General features: G+C 36.4%; 1 protein-coding gene across 5 annotated transcripts in view; it reads left to right on the top strand.

Annotated features, from left to right (window-relative positions):
- Window positions 1–26,935, top strand: part of ELMO1 (engulfment and cell motility 1) — a 517,404-nt gene that overhangs the window by 101,857 nt on the left and 388,612 nt on the right. For all 5 annotated transcript variants that reach the window (XM_004676859.2, XM_012720936.1, XM_012720934.1 and 2 more), the window contains exons 3-4: window positions 19,273–19,313; window positions 20,296–20,368. In XM_004676859.2, the coding sequence (XP_004676916.1) occupies window positions 19,273–19,313; window positions 20,296–20,368 (114 nt within the window). The remainder of the gene's footprint in view (window positions 1–19,272; window positions 19,314–20,295; window positions 20,369–26,935) is intronic.

The following is a 26,935-nucleotide window of genomic DNA, read 5'->3' as shown; positions in this document are numbered from 1 at the left end:
CTGACTGACTATTAAAACCTTTATGGAGGAAAGAAAATTAAAGGACAAGTAGGAGAGAGCATCTAGTAATCAAGACACATGTTAACTGAATTTGTGGCCAGTTCATGCTATAGAATTATGACTGGCACCCTAGTGCTCCTTTATATATCTAAATATATCTATGTATACTTGCACACACACCTATATATTATATATATATATATATTTAAATTTTTTTCCCCCTCTTTTCATCTCTTGACCATCCACCAACTTCTGGGCAGCAGCTCTTTTGTTCATTGCAAGTGATTTTCAAACCCAATTTCTTTCATCCCAGGTCTGACTCCACTTACCTCTCTTTACAAAGAGTGTACTAAGGCCAGAACAATTTCACTCCTCAATCAGTACTTTAGACATCTCTGTCAATAATGTATTTGCTTGCCAGCTCAGAACACTTGATGCCTTTGTCTCCTGCCCTCCTGTCCTTTTCCACTGCCAGCAGAAGAAGGAAGCAGTGGTCCCACTATCTTCTTTGGGCATTCAGCCTGGACCAGCCCTATTCTTTTGATGCACTGGTGTTTGAATCCATCCTTTCCAGCTTATCTGAGGCTTTGTCCTATCAATATCACCCTGATTGTTATTTTCTCCCCTGCATTTAATATTAAACTTTTCTTTCCTATCTCAGAAAATCTTCCTGTTGTTCGAGAACTCTCCTGATAGTATATAAATTGCTTTCTGCCTTTCTGTTCTAAGCTCATTGAACTGATAAATGTCACTTGTGTTGCTTCAATGTCTAATTAATCTTAGATGAATAGTACTTTTCCTCTCTTTTGAGCTGCCCTCTTCAGTGACACAATGACTTCTGGTTTGCCAAACCAGGTGGACTTCACTATGCCTTGCTTGGTTTCATTGGCCTTCTTGGTTATAGTTGGCATAGCTGCTCATTCATTTTGTCTTAAAATTCCTCCAGCCTTTCCCTTTCCTTAAACTTTAATGCTAAGATTCTCCTTTTTTGATTAATTCTCTTAGTATTGCTTGCACTTTTCCTCTCTAAATATGTTGTAACTTCAGTGGTTAGCTCTTTGGTAAGTAGGTTCATGTTTTCTCAGGGTTTTAAGTATAACTTCAATTTTAATGACACCAGCTGTCACCAGCCTTTTGACTAACAGACCATTAGTACATTTTTTTATTTGATGAATATGGAAAGTGAGCAAGTGGATGGTGAAGTTGTCCAGGTGTGATTTGGAAGACAAGATGGTCAAATGGGGCTCAGAGAGGTGTTACCAACTCATAGAAATTATTTCATGCAGAGGAATATTAGGTGTGTTATTATGGCTTCAGAAGTACACATTCCTTCTTCTCCATACAAGGGCACATATATACTCAGAGAAGCTAGTACATGCCATTTCTGTTGGCCAGGACTTCTGATCATTGTTTCATGTGTGCCTCAGAAAAACATGTGGATAGACAGTTTTGCAGCAGGTTTGTACCCAGAAGTGGTGATGGAAAGAGATGCATGGTTTTCAGCCTTAGAATCTTCTCAAATGATTGAGGGGAGAGGAGTATGTGAGGGGGATTTAGCCCATTTTCAATTTTGGATGTTTTGGGAAAGATTTTGTTTGTAAGTCACAACTACCTACAATTAAATCATGCACAACTCTTGAGCTTTCTAGTGATCCCAAGAGTCAAGATATATTCCTTAGCTTCACTTCTTTCATTTTCATAATTTCCTTGTGTGTTAGCCCAGGTTCTTTGTATCTTCAGGTACTTTGTGCAGCTCTCAAGTACTCTCCTCTTGCTTGAAACTGTCCCTTAGGAATGCCTCTGCACATTTATACTTTGCTTTCCATCTCTTTTAGAGAGTCTTATAATTCTATCAAATAGTAAGACTGTTTGAATTCTTCCTGTCTTTTCTCCAGCTTGTCTTTCCTCTCTAAGTCCTGGCTTTGCTAATAAGTACTGCAGAGTCTCTTTTGTACTTAGACTCTTTCTTTTTCTTTCTTTCTATCTTTCTATCTATCTTTCTTTCTTTCTTTCTTTCTTTCTTTCTTTCTTTCTTTCTTTCTTTCTTTCTTTCTTTCTTTCTTTCTTTCTTTCCTTTTTCTTTTACAGCATTCTTCATTTAGTACATTTTTCCATCTCAGCTGTAGTCCCCTTAGGCTTCCCACCATCAACTCCCCTATGTGTTATCACCATAGTCCCATGCCCTATTCCCAGTTTTTATACCATTCCCTTTCCACCCCCTACCATGTCTCTGGTTTATGGTTGTTCATTGTTATCATTTTTACTTTATTACATTTGCTTCTCTCCGCCCTCCCCCCCCCCCAGCCTCTCCCAACCCTTACACTCCTGCTATGAATGAAACTATCCAGTATTTTTCTTTTTCTTTCTGGCTTATTTCACTAAACATGATCCCTTCCAGCTCCATTCATGTTGCTGCAAAGGTCATGAGTTTATCTGATTCCATGTCTTTCCTACTATAAATAGTACTGCAGTAAACATGGGGGTGCAGGTGTCCTTTTGAATCCATGTTTTGTGTCCTTTGGGTAGATATATAGGAGTAGGATTGGTGGGTCATATGGAAGCACCATTTTTAGCAGTTTGAGAAACCTCCAAAAAGCTTTCTCATCTTTCTAATTTCTTATATAATACTTTTGGCCTACAGGTTCTATTTACAGTTAATACTATCTGTACATTGTTTGATTTACATTATTTTCAACTGAGGGTCAGCCTGTGTTTTACAGACATTTGTATCCTGTTAGCCATCACACTGATCTCTATTTCTATATGTTTGCTTTATGTTTCAATTATAAACAATGATAATAAGAATAAAACCAGTATTCTTCATTCTTAAATTTTCCTCTCTATTTATATGACTGGGGATTTTATTCCTCAGAAGGAAACATAGATACATATGTTTTAAAGCATGTACAAAATGATTGCCTGCAGCTTTTCCTCTAATGACTTGTTCCTGCAGTATATTTAAGATACAATTTAATATGCATCAAGTTAATCTACCCAAAGCTTTGAAGAGCTTTTTAATTGCATAAAGAACATTTACTTGGGTCCTTCCTGTTGGGGCAATGGGTTTAAGTACTCAGCACTGCAAGCTAGCTGCAGCCGCTTCAGTGTGAGCTTGATCCCCTGCCCTGGAGGCGATTCACATGGCGTGGCAGACCTCTCCTGACCCTCCTGCTGTTCCCCTCAGCAGTGTACTTTGTAGATCAGTCTGTTCTGCTCCCCACTCTGTCTCTGGTGATCCTCTCACTGCCCCTGCACCTCTGGCTTGTACCCCAGTTTTGTATGCATATATAAATAAGTCTTAAAAAACATTTACTTTTTTTGCACTTAATGTCACTCTGTAAATTATAGCATAATAGTAATAATAACAACAACAACAACAGCTGCAACACTTTTAGCAGTAGTAGTAGTAGTAGTGGTAATCAGCACACACCAAGAACTGAATAGTATAACTGTGCCTTGCACAGAGTATTCCATCCAATTACTACAGCCCTGCAAAGAAGGCTTTAGCTCGTAATTTAGATAGCTCATAATTGCTTGGATGTTCCTCAGTCTGTACAAGAATCTAGAGCTAGGAAGGTACTAATTTGAATCCAGGTTTGTGTGACACTAAAACCCAGACAATTTCTGCTAACTCTCATCAGCAATTCTGGCTTTTATCCCTGTAATTTCATTTCTGCTTTCTTGAGATAGTATTTACACATAAAAGTAAAAGATATTTAATGTTATGTCATTGTGATTTGATATACATACACCCATGAAAGCATTCAATACAACCTTCTAGTTAATTTTTTTCATTATTGTGATTACATTTTATTTGCATTTCTTTTTTAAAAATTTTATAATAATTTATTTTTACATATTTTTATGCATTTTTCCATCTCAGTTGCAATCCCCTTGTTTTTCCCATCACCAAATCACCCATGTGCCTTCACCATAGTCCAGTGCATTTCCCCTTCTAGTTAATTTAACACGTCTGTCAACTTACAGTGTGTTAATCACTCAGGATTGTGCTTAATAATGGTACCCACTAGGAACCAATTATGATTTTCTTCATTGAGGTACATAAAACGGAACATGATTCCTGTGTTAGGGAAGATTGGAATAAATAATATAAACATTCCCTAAGTGTGCTATAGGCACCTCTTTAGCTTGAAAACTCATAATTCAAGATAGTTAAATATGACCGAAGACCTAAAATGAGTTGAACTCATAGAAATTTGAATCAGAACTTTAAAATTACACAGAATACACAACAATATGAATGTAACAACTTAATATCACTCACATGTTGTTCACTAAAATGATTAAGAATGTAAATTTCATTACAATTCAAAAACTAAAAGAACCTGTAGAATACAGAAAATGAGACCGAATAATTGAAATGTGAGGTTCCAACCTTATACTACAGAAGCAAAAAGTCATGTAATTTTTTTGGACTGTTCTTTTCTCAGTGGTCGTATTATATCATATTTCCCAGCCATGGTCCTCTTGACATTTTGAATGGGAAAATGCTTGGTATGAGGACTTTCTTACGTATTATTTGATTTTAGTAATGTTTTGACCTTTATACACTAGATGCCAATAGCATTTCCTATCTCAACTTTGGCAACCAAAATGTCTTTAGACATTTTCATATAGTCCTTGGGCAACTTATATTCTCTGTTGAGCATATACTAAGTCAGTGTCTCCCAAGCATGATTCTGCATTAGAATCACATATGATATACTTTCACAGAGGATTATATGTTGGTGCAGTTAAAGAGTTTTTTTAATTAAATAATTTTAATTGAGGTAACATTGTTTTACAACACTGTATGTTTTTTTATGGGTATAGGTACATACTCCTTCAAATGTATATGTTATCATACCACACCTATCACCAAAGAAAAAGTAATCTTCTACCACTATCTGTTGGGCCTCCTATACTTGCTCCCCACCCCCAATTCTGCTGTTTTTATCAAGCTCCCTGGTGCTGCTGATGCTTTTGGACCCAGGTTTGTTAATCACAGTTGTGTGGCTTTCTAAATTTATCACTCTGCTAGTGATACCTCTGTTTTCCACATTAAGAGTTGGTGCCTCCTTTAATGACCATGTCTTTCTTCATCTATAAAATGATCCTAATAGTTCTTCCCAATCATATTACCTTCAAGAGCTTCCTTTGTTCCACATAAAAAAAGGTGTGACAAAATTTGTGTGATGTCCCACTCTTGCTTTTTTTATTGTTATAATGAGGCAGAATGATAATAGTACTGGGATAGTCATCCCTCATCTGATTTTTGCAACTAATGGACTTGGTATTGTAATAGTAGTTTCTTAAACTTCCTTTAAAGTTACTGGCCACTTCTCTTTCTGCTCTTAGCTTTTTTTTCTCTTTTAGTGGTAGAATCTGGATAACCTCATAAAAACTTACAGTTTGTAATGCTCTGGAGGAAAAAGGCAGCAAACAAATTTCTTCCTTCACCTGAGAATTCAGTTTAATTAAGCAACAGTGAAATCTAGCATTCATTTTTTTTTTCTTTTCTTAGGTCTTAGTTTGCTTTCTAAGTAGCTAGGGGAATTATTCTTTTCCTTTCTACTTCCCTTATCCAACACTGTCTCTAGAGCAGACTGAGAAACTCAGGGCAGTACTTCTCATCAAAGATGCTTTCGTGACATTGGTGACTAAAATATTTTTCATTTCTCGAAGTTACTATGTATGCCATACTTTGTACTTAATTAACCTTGTAAGTCAACTGACTTGATGTGTGGCTGGATATTTACATTTGTAGATTTCAATGTTTAGAAAGATTCTGGATTCTCAGAAAAAGACAGCTAGGTCTAGAAAAAGACATGTGCTTTACCTGTGGTATGTAAACCTGAACATAGAACTCTGAGGAAATGAGAGCAGATGCAGGGGAATAAAATATGTGCTTTTCTAGTCCCCCCCCCCCCTAGATTTCTATCACATGTGTTAGTGGCTTCTCTAAGTCATTGGCATCATCATTTACTGGACAGTCTCTCTCTGTTATGCACAGCCTCTCAAACAGCAAATTCTGTAGATTCTACATCCTAAATGGTTCTTGATGCTGACCAATTTTTGTCTATGTTCACTGCCACTGCTCTGGGTTACTTCTACCAGATAACTTCAGAAGCCTCACCACTGGCCTCCAAGATACCACTCTTAACTTTGCCTCCAACCCATTCCCCCAACATTCTCCAGCATTCTTCAATGGCTTTCCCTTTGTACATAGAATAAAGTCCAGAATTCCTTGCATTGGTTTCTAGCACCTTGGTATCCCCTGCCTTTCTTGCCTATATCACACTGTGCTTAAAGTCACTGTGGTTATACCCTTCCCTGGATTCTCATTGTCAGTGACTTTGTTCCTCTCTTGAATGCAAACCCCTTTCTACTTCAGCATCTTTACAAATATGGTTTTCTCTTAACTGGAAATTACCCTCTTTATTTCCCTGCCAAGCTAACTCCTGTTCATGTTAAATGTAAGTTTATTAAATGTAAGTTTTTTAGACAGGGACTTTTCTGACCCTCCACATGAGATGAAGTTTCCTAGTATAGACACTTATAACCACCTATATGGCTTAACTTATTCACTGTGTAATGCACTGCATGGGCCAGTGTGTTTCTAATGCCCAGCACAGTGCTCAGCAAGCGGTACACTTTTCATAATGAATGATGAGCAAAGGAAATTAGTGATAGTTATACTTTTTTTCTTTCTAATGATGCAGATAATAAAATGTAATTATGAAAAGGAGAAGCCATGGATGCTTCTTCTCACCATGTTTCTAAATGTGTTATTATATTTTATGAATTAACTTTACGAGGACCTATTTCTGTTTTTCCATCAAAACCATCTATAGCCGAAATACAATCAAATAACCAAGTGGCTCTGGACAACTCATTACTTTGGGACAAATTTATGGTGATCCATTTGAATTTATCAGCCTCATCACCATGAGATGCTCACAATTTGTAGATGTCTCTTCTTTCTTGACATCTTGATCAAATCAACAATTACTTATTTTATGTTTATTTTCCTTGCCCATCTGGATGTCTCTTGTTCTTCAAATCCAAAATATTTAAAACAGTCCTCCTTGAGTTTTTCAGCTTCCAGCCCATACAGTTTTGTGTCTCTTCATTTTTCTTTGCTTGGTGACAGATGTGAACATATACCCAGTTTTCTAAAGCTGATATTACACACACACACACACACACACACATATATATTAATAGCCCTCTCTTCTCACTCAGATTTTCTGTCCAATCAATTACCTCAGAAACTGGTCACTTTTTATCACATCTACTGCTGTTTCAGTTTCCACTTCTATTTCCCATGGTCATTGTAGAAGAATGTAGAGAACAAGAAAGGAATTAAAATTAAGTGTGCTTGATATTGTCAAGAGAATAACTTTAAGAGAATAATATTTATGCAAACAGGAGCTCATGAACACAATGCAGATGGATATTAATTGAGAACAGATGGTTGTGAGAAAGAACCAATCACAAATCTTATAAATGAAAAAATATACATATATTAAAGTAAAATCTAAGAAAAATTAAAAGCAAAAACAAAAATAAAAGTGATACAGTGCTTAAATAAAGTAATTTTGGAATGGAGTTGGCTAAATAGAGAATATATAAACTGGAGATGGAAAAGAGAAATTCATCCAAAAGGTAGCTCAAGAGATAAAGGGTTGTAAAATAGAAATGTAAAAATCTATTGAAATGATACATTAAGAACCTCCAACCTGTGTTTACAGGCATCCCACCAGTAAAGGATGATATGGATGGTGATGGGACAGAATTTAAGGAGATCTTGGCTAGTATCTTACCTCCCTGAAATTGTAGAGAAATTCCACAGTGGGAGAGAACAAGACCTCTCAATTTGCCTGACTGGACGGGAGGAGCCATGAGCAGTCATGTGGACTTAATGTTCTGTCATAAAGCTAGAGAAAGGGAAAAGTTTCTAAGTGGGGGAATGACATGGTATGATTTGTATTTTTAGGTCACTGAGAATTGTTTTGTGAGAGGTAAAATGAAAAAGCGATTAGTCAGACAGCTTTTGCAGCAGTCCAGGTAAAAAAATAATCAGGGACAGAAATAAGAGAAACTACTCTTAACTCATCAAGACATATGAGAACATTAAATTGATAGGAAATTTGTAACTGATTATAGAAGTGGTAGCCTACAGAAGATCAAATATAAAGTATGATTGCAAGATTAAGAAATGGGCAGAGATCTATTATTTACCAAGACAGGGAAGTCTGGAGGAAGGATACTTAGGGAAACACATTTTTCATGAGAACCTTGTTAATGAGTATAGGAACATAAGACAGGGATCATTATAATTGAACTCTTTTCATATTTTCTTTGGGTTTTGATAGTATTCACATACAGTTAATCTTCCACGTGTGATATTGACACATATAAGTAGATTATATCACAGATCATTGGACCTGAATTGAGTCACAGTGTGACTAACTCATTTCCACTTAAAAGAGAATTAGTGTGGTGGAGTGAAATGGCATGCTAGCTGGTCACCTGGTAGTACTTCTTTGAAAGGGCTGTTGTTAATGAAGGCTGAGGATATAGGAACTAGGAAATGAGTTATTATTGTCATCCAGGTTATTGAAAGGTGGGGAGAAATTTTTTTTCCTTGTGTTCTTAGTAAACTTGACATTTGGATGTTGTAAAACATTTAAGGACTATGAAAAACAATTACAGGAAGTTTTTAATTTGAGTCGTATTTTATTTTGTATTATTCTTCATTTTTGTCATTCATAAAATTGTAGCTCTACTCTTATAAAAGAGAAAATAGTTTCTACTCAAGAGAAATATACTGGAATATCTAAAAGAGAAAGGTATTTGTATTTTCCCTTAACCCACTAGTATATAAGTGCCAGTTATTTATGTCTTTCCTCATCTTTGTAGGCTGGTGATTTTTATGATCCCAAATTATGCTTGATCATGCTAAAATGTAATATTTAATTAGTTTCATGAAGTTTGAAACAAGTCATTTTTAGTAAACCATTTTGAAACCAGTCATCATTTGTTAAGGAAAAGGTGGCATAGCTTGTTACCTTTCAGTTTTTAAAATTAATTTGATACATGATTTTACTTCTTTGGAGATGTAGTTGTGAACCTCTTTGTAATTTCTATAGTTACCAGAATATGTGTTAGTGATTCACTTTGGAACTGCTGTGCAAATACTTGCTTTTCAAGAGCTAGCTGAATTTACCTCAAGAAAATGTGGGTTTGTCATTGTCTTTGTCTTTCAGGCAACATTGATTACTGTTAGGGAAACAAAGTATGTACCCCACCTTCTCTCTCCAAACTACAATAATTGGCTCAGCAGCAAGGAATAGTTGTGGGGTTCATTGGAGGGAGAATAAAGTTATAATAAAATGACTGTTGTCACTGACACAGTGTCAGGAGGCACCTCTGAGAATTTGATGGGATGTGGTACATTAAAGTTTCTCCAACTCTTGGTAGGTGAAGTCACAGTCAACATGAGTGTCCCCTCTCAGCAGTGTTCTGACATTTGGAAGCTGGATTTCGTTTCTTTCTGGGCCAACATTACTCATGACTGCTGTGCAGAATATGTTCAATGAATTTCCATCTATAAAAGCAAAGTAAAATCCCAGGTGCTGTGCTGTACCACCTCAAAGTGTCAGCATAAAGCATTTGTCACATTCTTTGAAAGCACTGAAGAAAGACTTTTTAATAGTCTGGGACCAAAAATGTTGTCTATGTAGAAAATAGTTTTGTAATTAAAGGGCCATACGATGATGGCTGTATGGTGGAACAGATGCATGGTTCTGATGGGAGATTGCTTGCTGTGTTCAGCATCAGAAGAATTAAGGAAAAAAAAAGACAAAAGAGAAAGAAGCTAAAAGTCTGAGCAAGAAGTTATGTTTTTAATCAAACAACATCCATTAATTGCATGGGCTACAGGGGCCTACCAACCACTTACTTGAGAAGTGATAGAGATGTCTCAGAGGAAGTCTCCACTTCCAAAGCAAGTATATACCAGTTCGCAAAGGAAAATGAGTTGAAGAATAAACAGCAGCACTGGGGGCTGTCACTCAAGGAAGAAGGAGGAATTGGGTATTCATTCATTCATTCATTCATTCGTTCATTTAATTGCTTTAGGAGACTTTTATGAATACCCGCAAATTGTCTAAACAGATTACAAAAAATGAAAGAACTTAGTCATAGTATCATTCATGTATGTAATGATATTAATTTAATGTCTTACAGTGTACCAGGTACTATTTCAAGGGTTTTATGCAAGTGGTCTTAATCAAACTTGGCAAAACTAGCATAGCACTACTTTCAGAAGAGACAGGAAAAGCAGTAAGAGAAGAATAAGTCTATGGTTACAAAACTGGGTACTAGTGAGATCCAGGTTCAATTCCAGGAAGTCAATTTCTAAAGCTCATAGTTGAGATATGATACAAAAAGCAAATAGCTGATAAAAGTCCAGCATTTTAAATGCCTTTCTGGTTTCTGTTCATGTAGTATCATCTCATCATAAGCAATTTTTTTTAAAGTCCTTGAAAACATTTGAAATGAATAAGCTTTTAGTGAAGCCAGGCTTGTTTTTCTGAGTGATGCCAGTTTGGGGACAATCACAGTTCTGAGAACTATCTATGAGAGACTGGAGCTGTGGGTCACAACCCATCGTTGCTAACAGACATGTGGATGCAATGTTGCCAGCCACTGTGAGCCACTGTGAATGTAAAAATATAACAGTCACAGATGTGAAGGTCTAAGGTGAGCATTTGGGCTGGGTAAGGTCCCAAGCCAGGCACTTTGGCTAATGGACAAGACAGGGAGGAGGCATAGCTGAAGAACAGTTGGGTGGCTTCCAACAGAAGAGGCTCAGCCTGGCTTAACTCATTACATTCTACATAAGCAACAAATGACTTAAGATTTTACTTTATGGGGTTCTCTCTTAAAGGAAGCATGTGCCTTTGGTGGGACAGTAAACAAATTTTTTTTTCCCAAGAGACAAAAGAGAGGCAAAAGAAAGATCTGGCTAGTAAGGAAGAAAGTGAACTGTTAAACTTGAAGGAGTTATTGAAAATAATGGGACCAGACCTTAGAAAATGGGTCAAAGCAGGAAGTATGGATTCAAAAATGTATGATATGGCAATGATATTTCATTAATGACAATAAAGAATATAGAGAAAGGAAATCAGAAACAACATTTACTTTAAGAGTTGAAAGAAAAGAGATCTGTAGATTAAATATGAATTTCTAGAGAACTTGGTCATTTTCAGGGTTCGGATTTATTCTGTGAAAAGTATGTAAAATCTTTTGTATAGAAAATTTGTTTCTTGACTTTACTGTTTCAGAAAAATTCAGAATTTCTTTTTTTTAAAAAGTTTCTAACATTTGCACTTAGTTCTGTAGCTATAAATAAGTATTTCATGTTTTGTCTATCAGGTAATTGTAAAAGTTAAAGCCTAATAAGCAGCAGTGTGACTATGTGGACACTATGCACTGAAGATCCAAATAAAATGACTGGATCTACAGAAGAAAAGAAAATATAATTCACTCTCATGACCCTTTTCACAATCCCTTTTGTGAGGCTTTTCTAGGTGCAAAGAGTCAAATGGACACTTGTAACTTCTAGTTTTTACAATTCTTTTGAGCCATTGCCAGTGCACTTTGTCTTGTGTTTCATGTCATTCTCTTTGTAAATTCTTATTTCATTTTACTAGAATACTTCCTCAAAACTTATTTTCATTTAAGGTATGTGGTTGCTAGCTAGTGTTAGGTTGAAAAATGACCCTCCAAAAGATATCAAAATCTCTGGAACCTGTGAATATTACTTTTAATGACAAAATAAAGGTCTTTGTAGATATAATTAAGGATTTTGAGATAGGGAAATTATAATGGATTATCCAAATGGATCCTGAGTGTCCTTATAAGAGAGAGGCACATGGAGATTACTCCCACATACACAGAAGAGAAGTAGAGATGAAGATGGAATAGAGAGAGCTTTTAAGTTGTTGGTCTGTAAGATTGGAGTGATGTAGCCACAGACCAAGGGATATCAGCTACCATCCAAAATTGGAAGAGGCAGGGAGGGCTTTCCTCTCTTCAGGGAGTGTGGGCTAGCTAACACATGGATTTCACCTCATTGATAACCAATTTCAGAGTTTTGTCCTCCAGAATGATGAAAGATACATTTTTGTTGTTTCAAGTTACAAGTTTGTGGTAGAGTAGCCACAGGAAACTAATACAGTAGCCTTGTAATTTCTTTCATATCTGTAAATGACTATTTTGGGTGTCATGCTCTTGTTGACAGTTTGGCTAGGTATATTGTTCTAATAGCCTCTAATAAAAATAATTTCTTCTCACAACTCTGAGACATTACAACATGAACTTCTAGCATCCAGTATAACCTGAGAATAAATTCTGTCAGTTACTTTGAAGGTTACAAGTTTCCTAGCTCTGTAGCCTTTTATGTTTTTTAACGTTTTCCAAAGTGTTCTATAATTCTATGAGAATGTATGTGGTTATAAGCCTTTAATTCATAAGTCTTTCTTGAAGCTTTGTGAACTGATTCACTTGAAAATTGCTACTTTCTTGAGCTTAGAAAATGTTACTCCTTTTTTCCCCTCTGAATCAATACTGTTCTAAATTATGTCTAAATTATGTTCAATGACATAATTCCTAAGTGGCATATATAGAAACTCTGAAGATTTTAAAAACTCTAGTCAAGTCCGATGTTTGATGCCGCTGTATCTTTTTTTATATAACAGTTTATTTTTACATCATTTTGTACATTTTGTTTTTTTCATCTCAATTGTAATCCCTGCGGGTTTCCCATCACCAAGTTACCCGTGTGCCATCACCATAATCCCATGCACTTCCCTCCCCACCCCCACCCCCATTTTTGATCCCATTCCCACCCCCACAAAATGTCTCTGGTATATGGCTGTTCATTATTCTTGTTATTTTCTCACCTGGTCCATTATACTCCTGCTATGAGTGAAACCATCCGGTATTTTTCTTTCTCTTTCTGGCTTATCTCACTAAGCATGATCTTTTCCAGCTCCATCCAAGGTGCTGCAAAAGAAATGTGTTTCTCTTTTTTGGTTGCTGAGTAATATTCCATTGCATATACGTATCACATCTTTTTGATCCAGTCATCTACTTTTGGGCATTTGGGCTGCTTCCATGTTTTTCCAATTGTAAATAAAGCAGCAATACACACGGGGGTACAGGTATCTTTTTTCAATCATTGTTTTTGTGTCTTTTGGGTAGATACTAGGAGTGGGATTGCTGGGTCATAGGGAAGCTCCATGTTTAGCAGTTTGAGAGAACCTCCAAACAGTTTTCCATAGTGGTTGTACTAGTTTGCATTCCCATCAGCAGTGCAGGAGAGTACCTTTTTCTCCACATCCTCACCAACATTTGTTGTTGCTAGTTGTTTGAAGATGTGCCATTCTCACTGGGGTGAGGTGGTATCTCATTGTGGTTTTAATTTGCATCTCCCTTATTACTAGTGATGTTGAACATTTTTTCATATGCTCGTTGGCCATCTGCATTTCCTCTTTGGAGAAGTGTCTTTTTAGCTCTTCTTCCCATTTTTTGATGGGGTTGTTTATTTTTGTTGAGTTTTGTCAGTCGCTGTATCTTTTTTATAAGCAGAAAAATCTGCAGTAAATTTCTTTGCCAGTATAACTTTTGCTAAACAGTTAATTTATTTTCTGTATTTAGGAACAAATAATGGTTCAATTTGGGGAGCTCACTGGGTTCTCTTAGGAGCTGTAGAATGCTGTGGATAACATATGCATCAATAAATGCCTGGCTTTTTTTTTTTTAATGTCAGTATTTGAAACATTAATCACATTATACCTAATCAAAACCTATAGTTATGAACCAATGTGATTATGAAAATCAGTGAAAACAGCAGGTTCTCATCTTAATGAGGGCCTTATATCCCAAGTACCTATGTGGCTCATAATTAAGTTTACAATAAACACATATTGGATAAATGCAGAAGACAGTTCATTGGGAAAAAACATATTTTTCATAATATGTATCTATATTTGAATTGACCTTACTGAATAACCATTTTGCAAGAGCTAACTATTCAAATTAAGGAATTCTTTTGGAGAATAAGTGTTAAGAGAGGAATAATACCCCGTTCCTCTCCCCCTCAAAGCTACTCCTTGAACTCATCTGTTGGCACATGGTGCTTTGCCAGATACATCTGGGAATGCAAACATTGTTCTCAAGTTAAAATATTTTTGCAAACATTAAAATTTTTGAGAATAATGTAAAGTTAAGTAACACTGTTGCTAAAAAGAAGGAGGAAAACAATGTGTGATATGGGGGATACACTGCATGAAGTTCCATATTCCTTATATGTAGAATTCTATTAAATGTCTGACTCTCCTTAAACACAGTCCTGCTCTTCTCATCTCAGCTCATTAAGTCCAAAATGAGTTTAGACTTCAAAAAATATTAAAGAACTTATGTTTTTTAAGTTATAAACACATACTCACACAGTTTGAATAATTCAGTTGAAAAAATTCAGAGTAATTTATATTCTAAATTCAGGTATATTCAACTAGAAGTTTACTTATAGAGTCTTAGAGATAATTAGTTTTTATCAATGCAGACCAAATATTCCTTTCTCTTGGGTCTTTCTCTTATTGAGGTGAAAAGCAAAATTATCAGTGTGCCTGCAGGAAGGTATCAAGGTACTTTCCTTCTCTTCTTACCTCCAAGTGACAGGAAAGAACTGAACAGGAAAGAAGCTAAACAGAAACATCTTACATAGCATGTCTGGATAATAATAGCTAAAATATCCATGGGCAGAGCTGGTGTGTGGCTTGGAATTGAAGTCAGTCCAGGAGCTCTTGCTCTTGTCAAAATGAAGACTTTATACAGGATGTGAGAAAAGCAGTAACATCAAAATAATGTTTTCTTTTGGGGAATCTTGTTCAGCCCTGTTAATGAGAGTAGTGCTACTTACCTGCGTGGCCCTGCTAGTGTGAGGGCAATCATTTAAATGGTGTGTATTGTACCACTTGTCACATAACTCTCTTCATTAGAGACAGACTTCATGTTCTTCCAAGCCATGAATCACATAACTCCTTCAAGGGTGTTTTGTGCAGGAAGTAGTAACAGCCTGCACATACATAACCAGTAGAGCCAGCAGCTGCTTAAAGACACCCAGCAATGGATGAGCATGAGAAGTGCTCTGTGTGCTGATGAATCCGGCTGTCCTTCAAGACAGTTTGTTTCTTTTCAGAACTTTTGTTGTTGCTTGTGCTTTAAAAAGAGAGTTAATGATTTTGTGTGTTTTCCAGTTGACATGCATGCACTGAGCATCCTTTTAGATCCTATTAACACCTGTGTAGTATGAGAACTAGTACTGAGAGATGGAGGAGTCTGCAAAGATGAATTAAGATGCCATAGTTTCAAGGGTTAAGAAGATAACACAAATCCAGAGTCCTAAGAAGTGATTTATTTAATGTGCTAAGTTGGTCTTTGGCTATCCCCTCAGATAGACCAAGAGAAAGCCTCTTAAAAGAGGTGGCTTTGATGTGGATATTAATGATTGTTATGAGTTCAGTTTTAGAATTGGAACAGGATAAAGAAGAGGGACAGTTCAACTGAGTAAATGGAGCAAGTAAAAGCATGGAGTGTTTTTTTAATGAATCATGATATGTCCTTAGTCATAGGAAACACATATAGAAGAATAGTATTAGAAAAAGGTTCTATTATATGAGCCCAGATTGTGGAAAGTCTTGAATAATTTTTAAGGAATTTATACTACATTCTTGATGGTCACCCTATGGAGCATATTAGAACAAAAGCAGTCCATGAGCAAATATTGTGGGACGAGTCTAATTTTGTCTAATTATAGTTAATGATGGGGTTGGAGAGAGAGACTGGAGATATATCAGCTTACTTTCAAGCTTCTAGTAATGAGATTTTGAGAACTCTTAACAGAGGTGGTAATAAGGTCTGGAAGGATAAAGGGAAAGAGTGGGTTTAGAGTAAGTAAGAGTCTCAGTCTCTTATAAATGTTTATATAAAGAAGAGAGTGAAGATAAAGCCTTGAAAAATGCATGCAGAAGAACTACCAAAAGTGGGCAAAATGAGTGCAAGAACTAATCGAAGATTATAATCAGTTTAATGTACCAATGAAAAATTTTATTAAAAATTATGGGCTGGGCCCTCCCTGGTGGCACAGCGGGTTAAAGCACAGCACAAAGAAGCTTAAGACACTTCCACATGAGTTCGATCCCCGCCTGCCCTGGAGGAGATCCACATGGCGAGGCTGACCTCTCCTGACCCGCCCGCTGCTCCCTTCTGCAGTGTACTTCATCGATCTGCCTGTTCTGCTCCCTGCTCTGTCTCTGGTGAATCCTCTAACCCTCCACATTTCTGGCCTGTACCCCAGTTCTGTACGAATAAATAAGTAAATCTTAAAAAAAAAAATGATGGGTTGATGCTCAAGAACCATGTTGGGGCTGGGGCTGTAGAATTAAGGGTGATGGGCTGGGGGAAAATTCAACTGGTAGTTGGAATAACTGTCCCAAATTCAGAAGAGTACTTAATTAATGAGAAATATTGATGTGGATGTTACAGAGAAAAATGTTCATAAACTGGTAAGAAAACTGATCTAGAGAATGAAGAAATAAAGATTGATCATGCTCTTGGTCAAATAAATCTTACTGGGGATAGGAGGGAGTTGCTGGTCTTATAATTGTTGGGAAAGCTTGATGGGCATGGAATGGAGAGTTATAATTTTCTTTTCATATTTAATAAGGTGGCTGAAGGGGAGTCAACAGCTGTAGCTAATAACTTAAGATTTGCATGCGAGTGTTTGGAACCGAGCTGTGGACTTTGTATAGCTGCAGTGAATGAGGAACTGACCAGTTAAGTAAAAGCAGAAGCTACAATAACAGAATTTCAAGTTAGGAAGCTTGAGTAAAAGTGAAAATGAAATATCTTTTGGATTTTATTGAAAGGTTATTAGTGATACCTGTGGGGAAATATCACAGAAGCTCTGGAAAGAAGATTTCAAAAGAAGGTAGTAGTAATGCAGTCAAATAAGGGGGATGATTTAGGGAAGGTGAGAACTGAACAATGACTGAACTAGGTTTGAGTGGTGAAGGTTAGCATTTCATTGGATCAGATACTAGAATGGAGGCGATAGTGGTAGAGAGTGTGTTGGGGGACCCTCACATAACATTCATTTTAATTGGTGAGGCTGCATCTTGGATGCATTGTGTTCAGTTAACTGTGATTCCTTTTCCTCTGTAGTTTAGCATTTTTCTTTAATCTTTCTCTATTAAATCTCTAAGCTTTGTTTTCCTATGATTTTTACTCTTTTCATATATCCATTTTTCAGAATATTTTAGATATAATAGTACCCCATAGACTTCCATCTTTTCAAATTCGATTCTGAATCTGTGAGTCAGACCTTCCTGAATTAAAGTCCAAGCAATTCCTTTTAGAGACCCTGACAAAAAGAAGTCTAATTCAGGAACGGTTACTTTATATGCCTTCTCTTATCTCAATAGCAATACTTTCTTGACTTGATATGGTGTTTCAATGAAATTTAAGTTTGAGATCAAGCTATATTGCTTATATTTTGAGGGTGAAAGAAGCAAGACTGGGAGACTAACTGGTAGATCATCACGAATTACTGATAGCCTGGAGAGGTCTCTGACAGCAGGAAGTGCAAAAATTTCCTCTTAAGGGGAAAATTTTTGTCCCTAAATTCCCTATGTCATTTAGTTATAAGAATACATTTGTCCCTGAACCCACAGTGAGAGCCATAATCAGTGAAAATGTTCTTGCATAGGTCTAGGATTTGCATAACAAGTAACTTCACTGAGAATATATCTCTTTCTAACCTAATTCTAATGAAGATCAACCTAGGATGTAAGGAACACCACACTGTTTTTCTATTGCTAGACAATTCTAGGTTCCCCTTCCCTCCACTGTGTTTATAGTTGTAGACAGACATTCTTTTGCACACATGAATAGATATAGTCAGGGAGGCTGGAGCTCCCTTGCAGAGACACTAAGTACTGAATTAGAGATTTAGCAGGGGCATGGGCCCCTAGAAAGTCTATAAACAGTGGTCTGCACTCACTGAGAGGGCACACATAGTAGCATGTGTCCAAAGGTGAGGTTGCAAGTTGGAGATGGAGTTTTCCAGTGGTAAAAGAAGGGAAGGAATTTGGAGCCTTAAACCTGTATGGAGTTTTTTTGCTTTTTGTGTTAGTTCTCATTTAATTTAATTTTTTATAAGTTAAATACCCCTTGAAGAGAGGGTATTTTAAGATTAACTAGTTGAGAGTCAGGAAATGTTTACATTGCAGACAAACTAATAGAACCAGGGTTTGATCCAGTGCCTTGTAGAGGTACAGCAGTAGACAATTTTTGATGATTGTATCTGAAAATCCAGGACCACATGTTATATTTCTTTGATTTCTTTTTCCCATTTGTTTCTTGTCTGTGATTTGTTCTTTTGGTTGACACATTATTACCCACCCCAGGAGACAGACAGGGTCTGTGAGTATTCAAAGCAGTGTTGACATCTCTGGATGAGCTGTGTGTGTCACATCACTGCATTCCTTTTATCTAGAGGGAGGCAGAGCACAGCTGTGACTGTTAAGACTGAGAGCACAGCTGTAGACAGACGCCAGTTGACACCAGGGCACATGGTGTCATGGTCCCATTACTGGAGTGTGTCCAGCTCAAGCTGCTGTCTGATTGGCACTTGACTGAGCCATGGCTAGGGAAAGGACTCTGTGTACATGTAGAAACAATTTCGCAACACCTTGCATTCCATTTACCACACGTATTCATAAAAATATCAGAATCCAAGCTTGTTTGCATTAAATTAAGCTGCTGGTTACCCAATTTATGTACTATTCCTGAGGACATCTTGTTATCATTCGCTCTTGTCAGCTTTCATTGCCTATGAAATCTTTGAACAAAGCTATGTTTTTATACTGAATTAGTGTGGCTAAGTTAAATATGAGATATATTTTGTTCAACTAATAATATTGTGCATAGAAAAAACCATAATGAGTAATGCATTAATTTTTGATGATATCTGTTAGATATTATTATCTCAAGAAAACAACAGACTCATTGACAACAACTAAGAATAGTGAATGTAAATTCTCCTTGCTTAGATATCTTTTTATTAGACCTTTTTTAAAAATTTAAAATGGTGAAATGAAACTAACAGAAAGTATTTCCTTTTTTGCTGTTTTGCAGAAAAAACCACTGTCTGCAATAATAAAGGAAGTCTGTGATGGGTAAGTGTTACTCTGGATTCATCCATTAATTAAGAGACAAAATCCTTCTGTGTGGTTATAAATCTTACTCATAAGTCACTACTTGCTCTGCTTAAAATCATCTGTAAGATTTACATGCTCTTTTCCACCAAAAATGCTACTCCTAGAGCCGACAAAGTGAAATGGTTGATGTGTGCACACTAGGGTTCATTTTATTTATTTTGAAAAATTGTGCTCATTCATCCTACTCAGTAGGGAGTCGTCTGAAGTTCCAGAGGTTAAATACACACTTCATCTGGTGTAAATGGAGAGGACCACTCAGGTCTTCCTAGAAGATAAAAGAATTTGAAAGACAAGTCAGTGGGTAGTCTGTCAATGATACAGATATGGTTTTCCTACTTTGGTTGTTCTAAGAAGCCAAAGGAAAAACACTATAGGCATTGCATATAATTCTTGCACTTTTAAAGCAGTACTGTAAATAGAATATTGCCTGGAATTTATTTAAGAGCTAAGACACTTAATTGGACTATTCTAATATGTGGCAAACAGGTCAATTGGAGGTTCTAGAATTTATATATATATATATATATATAGTTATATATAGTTATAGTTATATTGAAATGTAACTATTATAAAAATTTTAATTGCAATTATTTCCACTGTGTTCCTCTACTGCTTCACTCTTTAAAATAGGGTAGAATGTAACTTTATATTCAAGCCCCCCACTCTTCCTTCTAGAGGTTGTTAAGATGAAGTTGCTTAAAATGAGCAATAGGCTTAGATTAAGTTTATACATGACCTAGACAATCCTCACAGAAGCTGAGCTGTCGCAGACTATGAAAGATACTCCTAATGCCATTTGGCTTAGGGACTGTATTATGGAGTAGGATGGGTACTAACCTAATTCCAATTACTGGTTGTTTAATTCATATTACATTATCAAACTTGAAAGTGAAAACCATAAGTTTAGTTTTTCTTATCAATTTATGCTTTTATTTTAAAGGTGGTCCATTTCCAACCATGAGTTCTTTGCACTGCAGCATGCTGATAGTTCAAACTTCTATATCACGGAAAAGGTAGGATAAGCACATCATTTAATTGGGGCACATATATTTAAGGAAATTAAAACATGACTGACGTTTCCTCTGTTGAGGATTACACTTGCTGATATAATTTCTAGATCTGTATAATCCATGCAAAAAGTCAGCAAAACAAACAACTGAAATTTTACTATCAACAAGTTCATTCAAGAGTGAAGACCAAACACGTGTCTGTCTCCTGTTTTAGCAACTGCATTTGCCTCTTAACAGTGAATATACTAATTATCTCTTTTATTGCTTGGTTAAAGCATTTATTTGATACTAATGTGTTAGCCTAACTCTCCTTTATCAGGCTTTTTATTGTTGTTAGAACAACTTCTAAGCCCTTCTTAAAGTAGTTGAAACAATAAAAATAAACCTCTTAAAAGATGGTATTGTATGGGTACTCAGTATTCCTTGCTTCCAGGAACTCTGCCTTTCTTCTTGGGTGAATTTGCTCTTTTGGTGACTTGGAAGAGATGGATGGAGTTATGCAGAGTACAAAAGCTCCAGCAGCAAGTAAAGTTAATGTTTTAGATAGCCTTGAAAGGAGGGGAAATAAGCAGTTAGCATATATTGTATGCCAGAAACTGGGCCAGCCAGGTTTCAGGTATCCCTTGTTGCTCAAACTTAACATGTGCTACCTCTCTTTTACAAAAAAAAAAAAAAAAAATTCCTATGTTTGTACCTGTTTTGGCTAGTTAAAAGAAATTCAAAGAGGTTTTTTGCTTTTATGAAAAAAGGCAAAAGTCAGAACATCATTCAGCTTTTATTTTGTAGCAGCTATTCCAGAAGCAGGGCATCCTCAGCAGTGAAAGTTGGACACCCAAGCTCCTTCCTGGGCACTACTTTCTACCTGCTGTGAATGTCATATCATTACTGTTTTTACTCTACATTACTGTTATTTTAGGATTTATGTGTTGTTTGGTATGATTTGGTCTAAGACTCTCAATTATTTTACATATATAAATAATGATAATTGCTTCTTCCCATTCTGCCATTTTGGCTTATGTATGGTTTTATAAGAATACTCCACTTTTGAAGAGTGATTGAAACTTGTACTTCTGTTTGTTGATTTCTCCCTCAAGATTTACCTGTGGTGGAAACAATATTGGCTTTTGGGTCACATATAAGAAAATCATAAAAGTCAAAGAATTTTACCACTATGTCAGGAAATTGTACTGTGTATTCTGCATTTGGGGACAGAAGAATAAAGAAACAAGATCAGATCTTTGTGCTGCTGTAACTTACTGTTCCGTGTTTATGTAAGAGTTAGCATTTAACTCCACTTTACGGATACTTGACTGAAATGCCACTATTGTCCTAATGGAACAAGGTTTGGTGGAAGAGAAGTAATAGCTCTGTGAACAGTTTTTACCAGGACAATGTGTTAGCACTGAGATAGTAGTGAATTATAAATACTCTAGGAGGAGAGAGTATATGGTGCCCTCAAGCATCAGGCTTTGTCCTGGGGTTGTTATAGGGCAACTCCAATATGAAATTGTTTGACCGTGGGTCTCTATCCACACACTAAAAGAGACTTAAAATAAGACTCAATTACAGGCACAAACAAAAAGGTTAATAAAGGGTTTATTTACAAAAGAAGGGGAAATGAAGAAATGAATAACTCAAGAGAAAGAGAGAGAAATAAATTGGTGAATGCATCCTACCAGTTTGCTGAGATGGAACTTCAATAGCATGCTGAATTCTGGTAAAAAGCCAAATAACCCATAAGGCCTGCATATCTGGTTATATACCAAATTTTGCTGATTAACACCATCCTCATTTCCTAGCAATCCTCCCTTCAGTGATAATGACATGATAGGATTTGTAGTTCTTGGTGTCTTGTATCTCTTTGGTCTAGAGTGAGGGTGGTATCCATAAAACCTTTGCTTGTAGAGTTCATTCAGTACATCCTTTCCCCCCCAACATGGTCCTTATGATCTTATCCCTAATCAAGTGGTGGTGGAAGGTGGACAGCAGTAAAGATCCTGTTCCCACTATGATCTCTTCTACCCTAAGGAGTGGGTGTGGGGACATTTTGTCCAGTCCAGAGGAGAACTAACTTAGGCCCTGGAAGTGCTTCTCAAATTCTTATGGACACTGGAGCTTCCATAACTGTATTTTTCTCTTCAAATTGATTGCCAGAAAGATAAGGTTTAACAAGTAGATTATATTTCTGGCCTAAGTTGTACTTATTGATTTTACCTGCTTTTTGAGTTATTACACAAAGTTTCCTATCTATATTTTTCCTTTGCTTGATTTTTCTTAATATTTATTTTATTTTACACTGTATTTTTATAATCTGCATGCTGTTCTTCCTGATACATATAATATGCACATATACACATACATACATACATACACACACACACACACACACACACATTGTATCCTCAAGCACAGGATTTTCTCATTCCAAGTTTGTTTACCTTTTTAAGGTAGCTAAACTATTGTGGCATTACTGGAAAAATTGGATGCTTTTCTACTGTATGGGGTATAATATAAAAAGTGTAAAATATAGGTGATAAAATTACAGGACAATGGAAATTATAGGGGTTTTCAAACTGTGGGACATCAATTAGTGGGTAGTGAAATAATTTAATTGGTTGCCATAGCCTTAAAAATTGGAATACAAGAGGCAAATAGGTCAGAGTATATAACCCGTGTTGTTTGTGAAATAAGTGTGTCATCCATATACATATATAATATACCTATATTGCTGGTTTTTGCCCTTGATTGTAATCAAAGAGCTACTGAGTCTTTGATTAATCTGTACGGACTGGGGTCCCCTAGTGACCATCAAAGAACTAGTTTCACAGACTAGAGAAGTCATAAGCCTGGTAAGCTTTTCCTTTTTTAAAAATGTAAATTTTTAGACCCCACCCCCAGAGAATCAGACTGAAAGTGCCTTGAGTATGTGGCCTAGGATTTTGCATTTGAAGAACCTCCCAGGGAATTCTGATGTGCTACCCAGAGACCACTTGGAAAAACACTTTTAAAGAGCTGGGCATTATGGATCATGAGCAGAAGTTATGTCTTACGTACTGTTTGACTTAGGAATGTGTTCCTGTACTCCCGCCCCTGATTTTTAGAATAATTTAAACATTTATATGTTTATGCAATTGTTCTAACTAAAATGACCATACACCAAGAAAATTCAAATTATTCAGAACAGTGGGAAAGTGGGAGTCTGAGTAATTTTCTGGGATATCTTGTTTTACCTGAGAAAAATCTAATGTTGAGTTTAAAGGGACTACTATCTCCTGGCCTAACCACCTTTTGTGGACAGTAACAGGGATTATACTTTTATTATGAGTTTAAGGAATAAGAAGACTCATCTTCCCAATCAAAGTGCTTGTTTGTAAACAAAATATTATCGCTCTTCCTCTGCAGCTGTCTCCTGCACAGCTGCATGTGTGCATGACCCAGAACTTGACATGCTCAGGGAAGAAGAGAGATGTCCAATTCTGACCACATAGGGGCAGGCCCAGACTGTCTTCAATCTGCTGTTAGGTTTGTCTAATTCCCTGCAAGTACTCCTAAAAATAGAGCCCCATTTTTCATTATTAAAATCACCCATTTAACAATCATCTTTTTTCCTTACAGCCCAGTGAGTTGTTAGGTAATAATTGCATTACCATGGTAACCAGTGACTAATTTTTAAAACTTCTGCATGTTCTTAGTGATTTTCCCCTCATATATGAGGTGGTCTCATTTATAAAATGAGAGGTAAAATACCATGTATAATTGAAAATAAAAAAATTCTCTAGCCATCCTCTGACAAGATAACACATTTTGTGGTTGATAGACACTTGTGATGTGCTTCTGAAATCCTCAGGAAGGTGCCTTCCCTACTTTACTTATGTTACCCAAGCCCATTTTCCTAAGTACCCTTCTTTTACTTGTTGGGTCATTAATTTCAGTTTTTCAAGTCAGTAGGGAAAAAAAAGTCATGTTGTTGAACAGAGTGAAGCAAAGCATAGCATGCAGATGTTTTAGAGAAAGCTAAGATCTAACTACTGCAGGTTCAAATATTGCCACAAAACTTGTGTACTTCAGAATAATGTCAGAGAGAGAGAGAAGGAAGGGCAAGATACAAAGCAAGAGGGTAAATGAGAGAATAAAAAGTGAAAAATGAATTATGTGTTCGTTCCCATTTTTAAGCTTTATTGAAGTATAATTGAAAAATAAAATTATAAAGTATTTCAGTGTACATCACAGTGATTTGATATGTGTACACATATCTAGTTATTTAACATGTTCATCACTACATTTTTATATTTTTTCTTCCTTTTTGGGTGAGAACAGTTAATTCTACTTAGCAAATTTAAGTTATAGAATACTGTGTTATCAACAATAGTCACTACATTATTTATTAAACCCTCAGAACTTAATCATCTTATAGTTGAAAGTTTGTACCTTTTACCTATCTCTTATTCCCTGCACAATTCCCTCAGCCTCTAGCAACTGCTTTTCTATGCTATTTCTTTGAGTTTGACTTTCATTTCTCCCTCAATATCCCACATAAGTGATATCATGCAGAACATGTCTTGCTCTGTCTGACTTGTTTCACTCAGCATGATGCCTTCAAGGTCCCATTTATGTTGTCACAAATGGCAGAATTCTTTTCTCATGGTTGCATAATATTCCATTGTATGTATAGACCACTTCTTTATCTTGGTAGACATGTAGGTTGTTTCTATATCTTGGTTACTGTGAATAGTGCTCTAGTAAACTTGGCAATGCAGATACCTCTTTGCTGTTGTGATGTCACTTCCTAAAAAATAAGTGGGATTGTTGGATCAAGTAATAGTTCTGTTTTTTTTTTTTTAATTTTTTGAGGGAACTCCATACTTTTTCCATAGTGAATGTGATAATTCAGAATCCACCTAACAATGCTCAAGTATTCCTTTTTCACTACATCCCTTTTTCACCAGATCTTTCCAATCTCTCTCTACCTGTCATGATAACATTTCTTTTTTTTTTTTTAAGATTTATTTATTTATGCACACAGAACTTGGGTACAGGACAGAGGTGCAGGGGTGGTGAGAGGCTTCACTGGAGACAGAGTGAAAAGCAGAACATGTAGATCACTGAGGTACACTCCTGAAGGGAGCAGTGGGCGGGTCAGGAGAGGTCTGCCATGACATGTGGGTCACCTCCAGTGTAGGGATTGAACTCACACTGAAGTAACTGAGGCTCACTTGTAGTGCTGAGTTTTAGTCTACTGTACCACTAGGGAGGGCAATGATAACATTTCTAATTAGGCGTGAGGTGTGGGGTGATAGACACTGTGGTTTATATTTATACTTCCTTAATGATTACTGATCAGTACCTTTACAAGTGCTTTATGACTATTTGTATGGCTTCTTTGGATACATCTGCTCAGCTCCTCTGCCAAGTTTTTTTTTTTTTTAAATATTTATTTATTCATACAGAACTGGGGTACAGGCCAGAGGCTCAGGGGCGGTGAGAGGCTTCACCAGAGATAGAGTGGGGAACAGAACAGGCAGATCGATGAAGTACACTGCTGAGGGGAGCAGTGGGCGGGTCAGGAGAGGTCTGCCACACCATGTGGTCACCTCCGGGGCAAGCGGGAATCGAACTCATGCGGAAGTGGCTTTAGCTTCTCAGTGCTGTGCTTTAACCCGCTGCGCCACCAGGGAGGGCCACCTCTGCCAAGTTTTTAATTGAATTCGTTTTATTTGGTATTAAGTTGAGTGATTTATGTATTTTGAATATTAACCTCTTATCAGATGATTTCCAAATATTTTCTCCCATTCTTTAGGTTGTCTTTCATTTTGTTGATTATTTCTTTTGATGTGTGGGAGCTTGATGTAGCACTACTTGTTTACTTTTACAAATTGTGTGTTTACCTTAAATATTCTGGTGGAATTTGTCTTTTGAAACATTATTTAGAGAGTATGTTGAGCATTTTATTAGTTCATTAATCTCCAGTTTCAATAGGGATATTGTTATTTCCTGTTTCAAAAGGAGTGAGGAAATGCATACAGACTGGCTTTCTTCAAGTAGAGGCTTCAACCCAGGTGGGTTTGCCTCCAAAATTTTCTACGCTACTTCTTTGAAACTCTTTGTTCCCCAGTTTGTTTGTATGACACCCTTTGTTTGCTGAAACTACATCCTGATAATAATTGGAAATACAGGATGTTGTAATTTGTGAACACTAGTTACTAGCTTCATCCTGTGGCTTCCATAGTCCTTAAGAGGGTAACATTAAAAAAAGAAATAATAACAAAGTATTCTTCTAATCACTAGGGACTAGCAAAATACATTTTCATTTTTCTTTAGTGTTGTAAAATTGTCTAAGGTAGTATAATTGAACTAAAACCATTATTTTTATGTAAATTTAAGAATTGCCTTGTCACCTTAATCCTAAATCTGTGGTAAGGTGGGTCCTCAGAATGCATGGAGTATGGTGGAGAATACTATTAAAAATTGTGCATTTACATTCTTCAATGAAATAGAAAAAATGTTGATGAGATTCATATGGAACAACAAAAAACCTCGAATAGCCAAAACCCTCATGTCTAAGAAAAATCA

Source organism: Condylura cristata, unplaced genomic scaffold (assembly GCF_000260355.1).
Source record: "Condylura cristata isolate star-nosed mole 26May11 unplaced genomic scaffold, ConCri1.0 scaffold00005, whole genome shotgun sequence".
Classification (NCBI taxonomy): domain Eukaryota; kingdom Metazoa; phylum Chordata; class Mammalia; order Eulipotyphla; family Talpidae; genus Condylura; species Condylura cristata.
The sequence above is the reverse complement of the archived record's forward strand: the minus strand, read 5'-3'. Positions and strand labels throughout refer to the sequence as shown.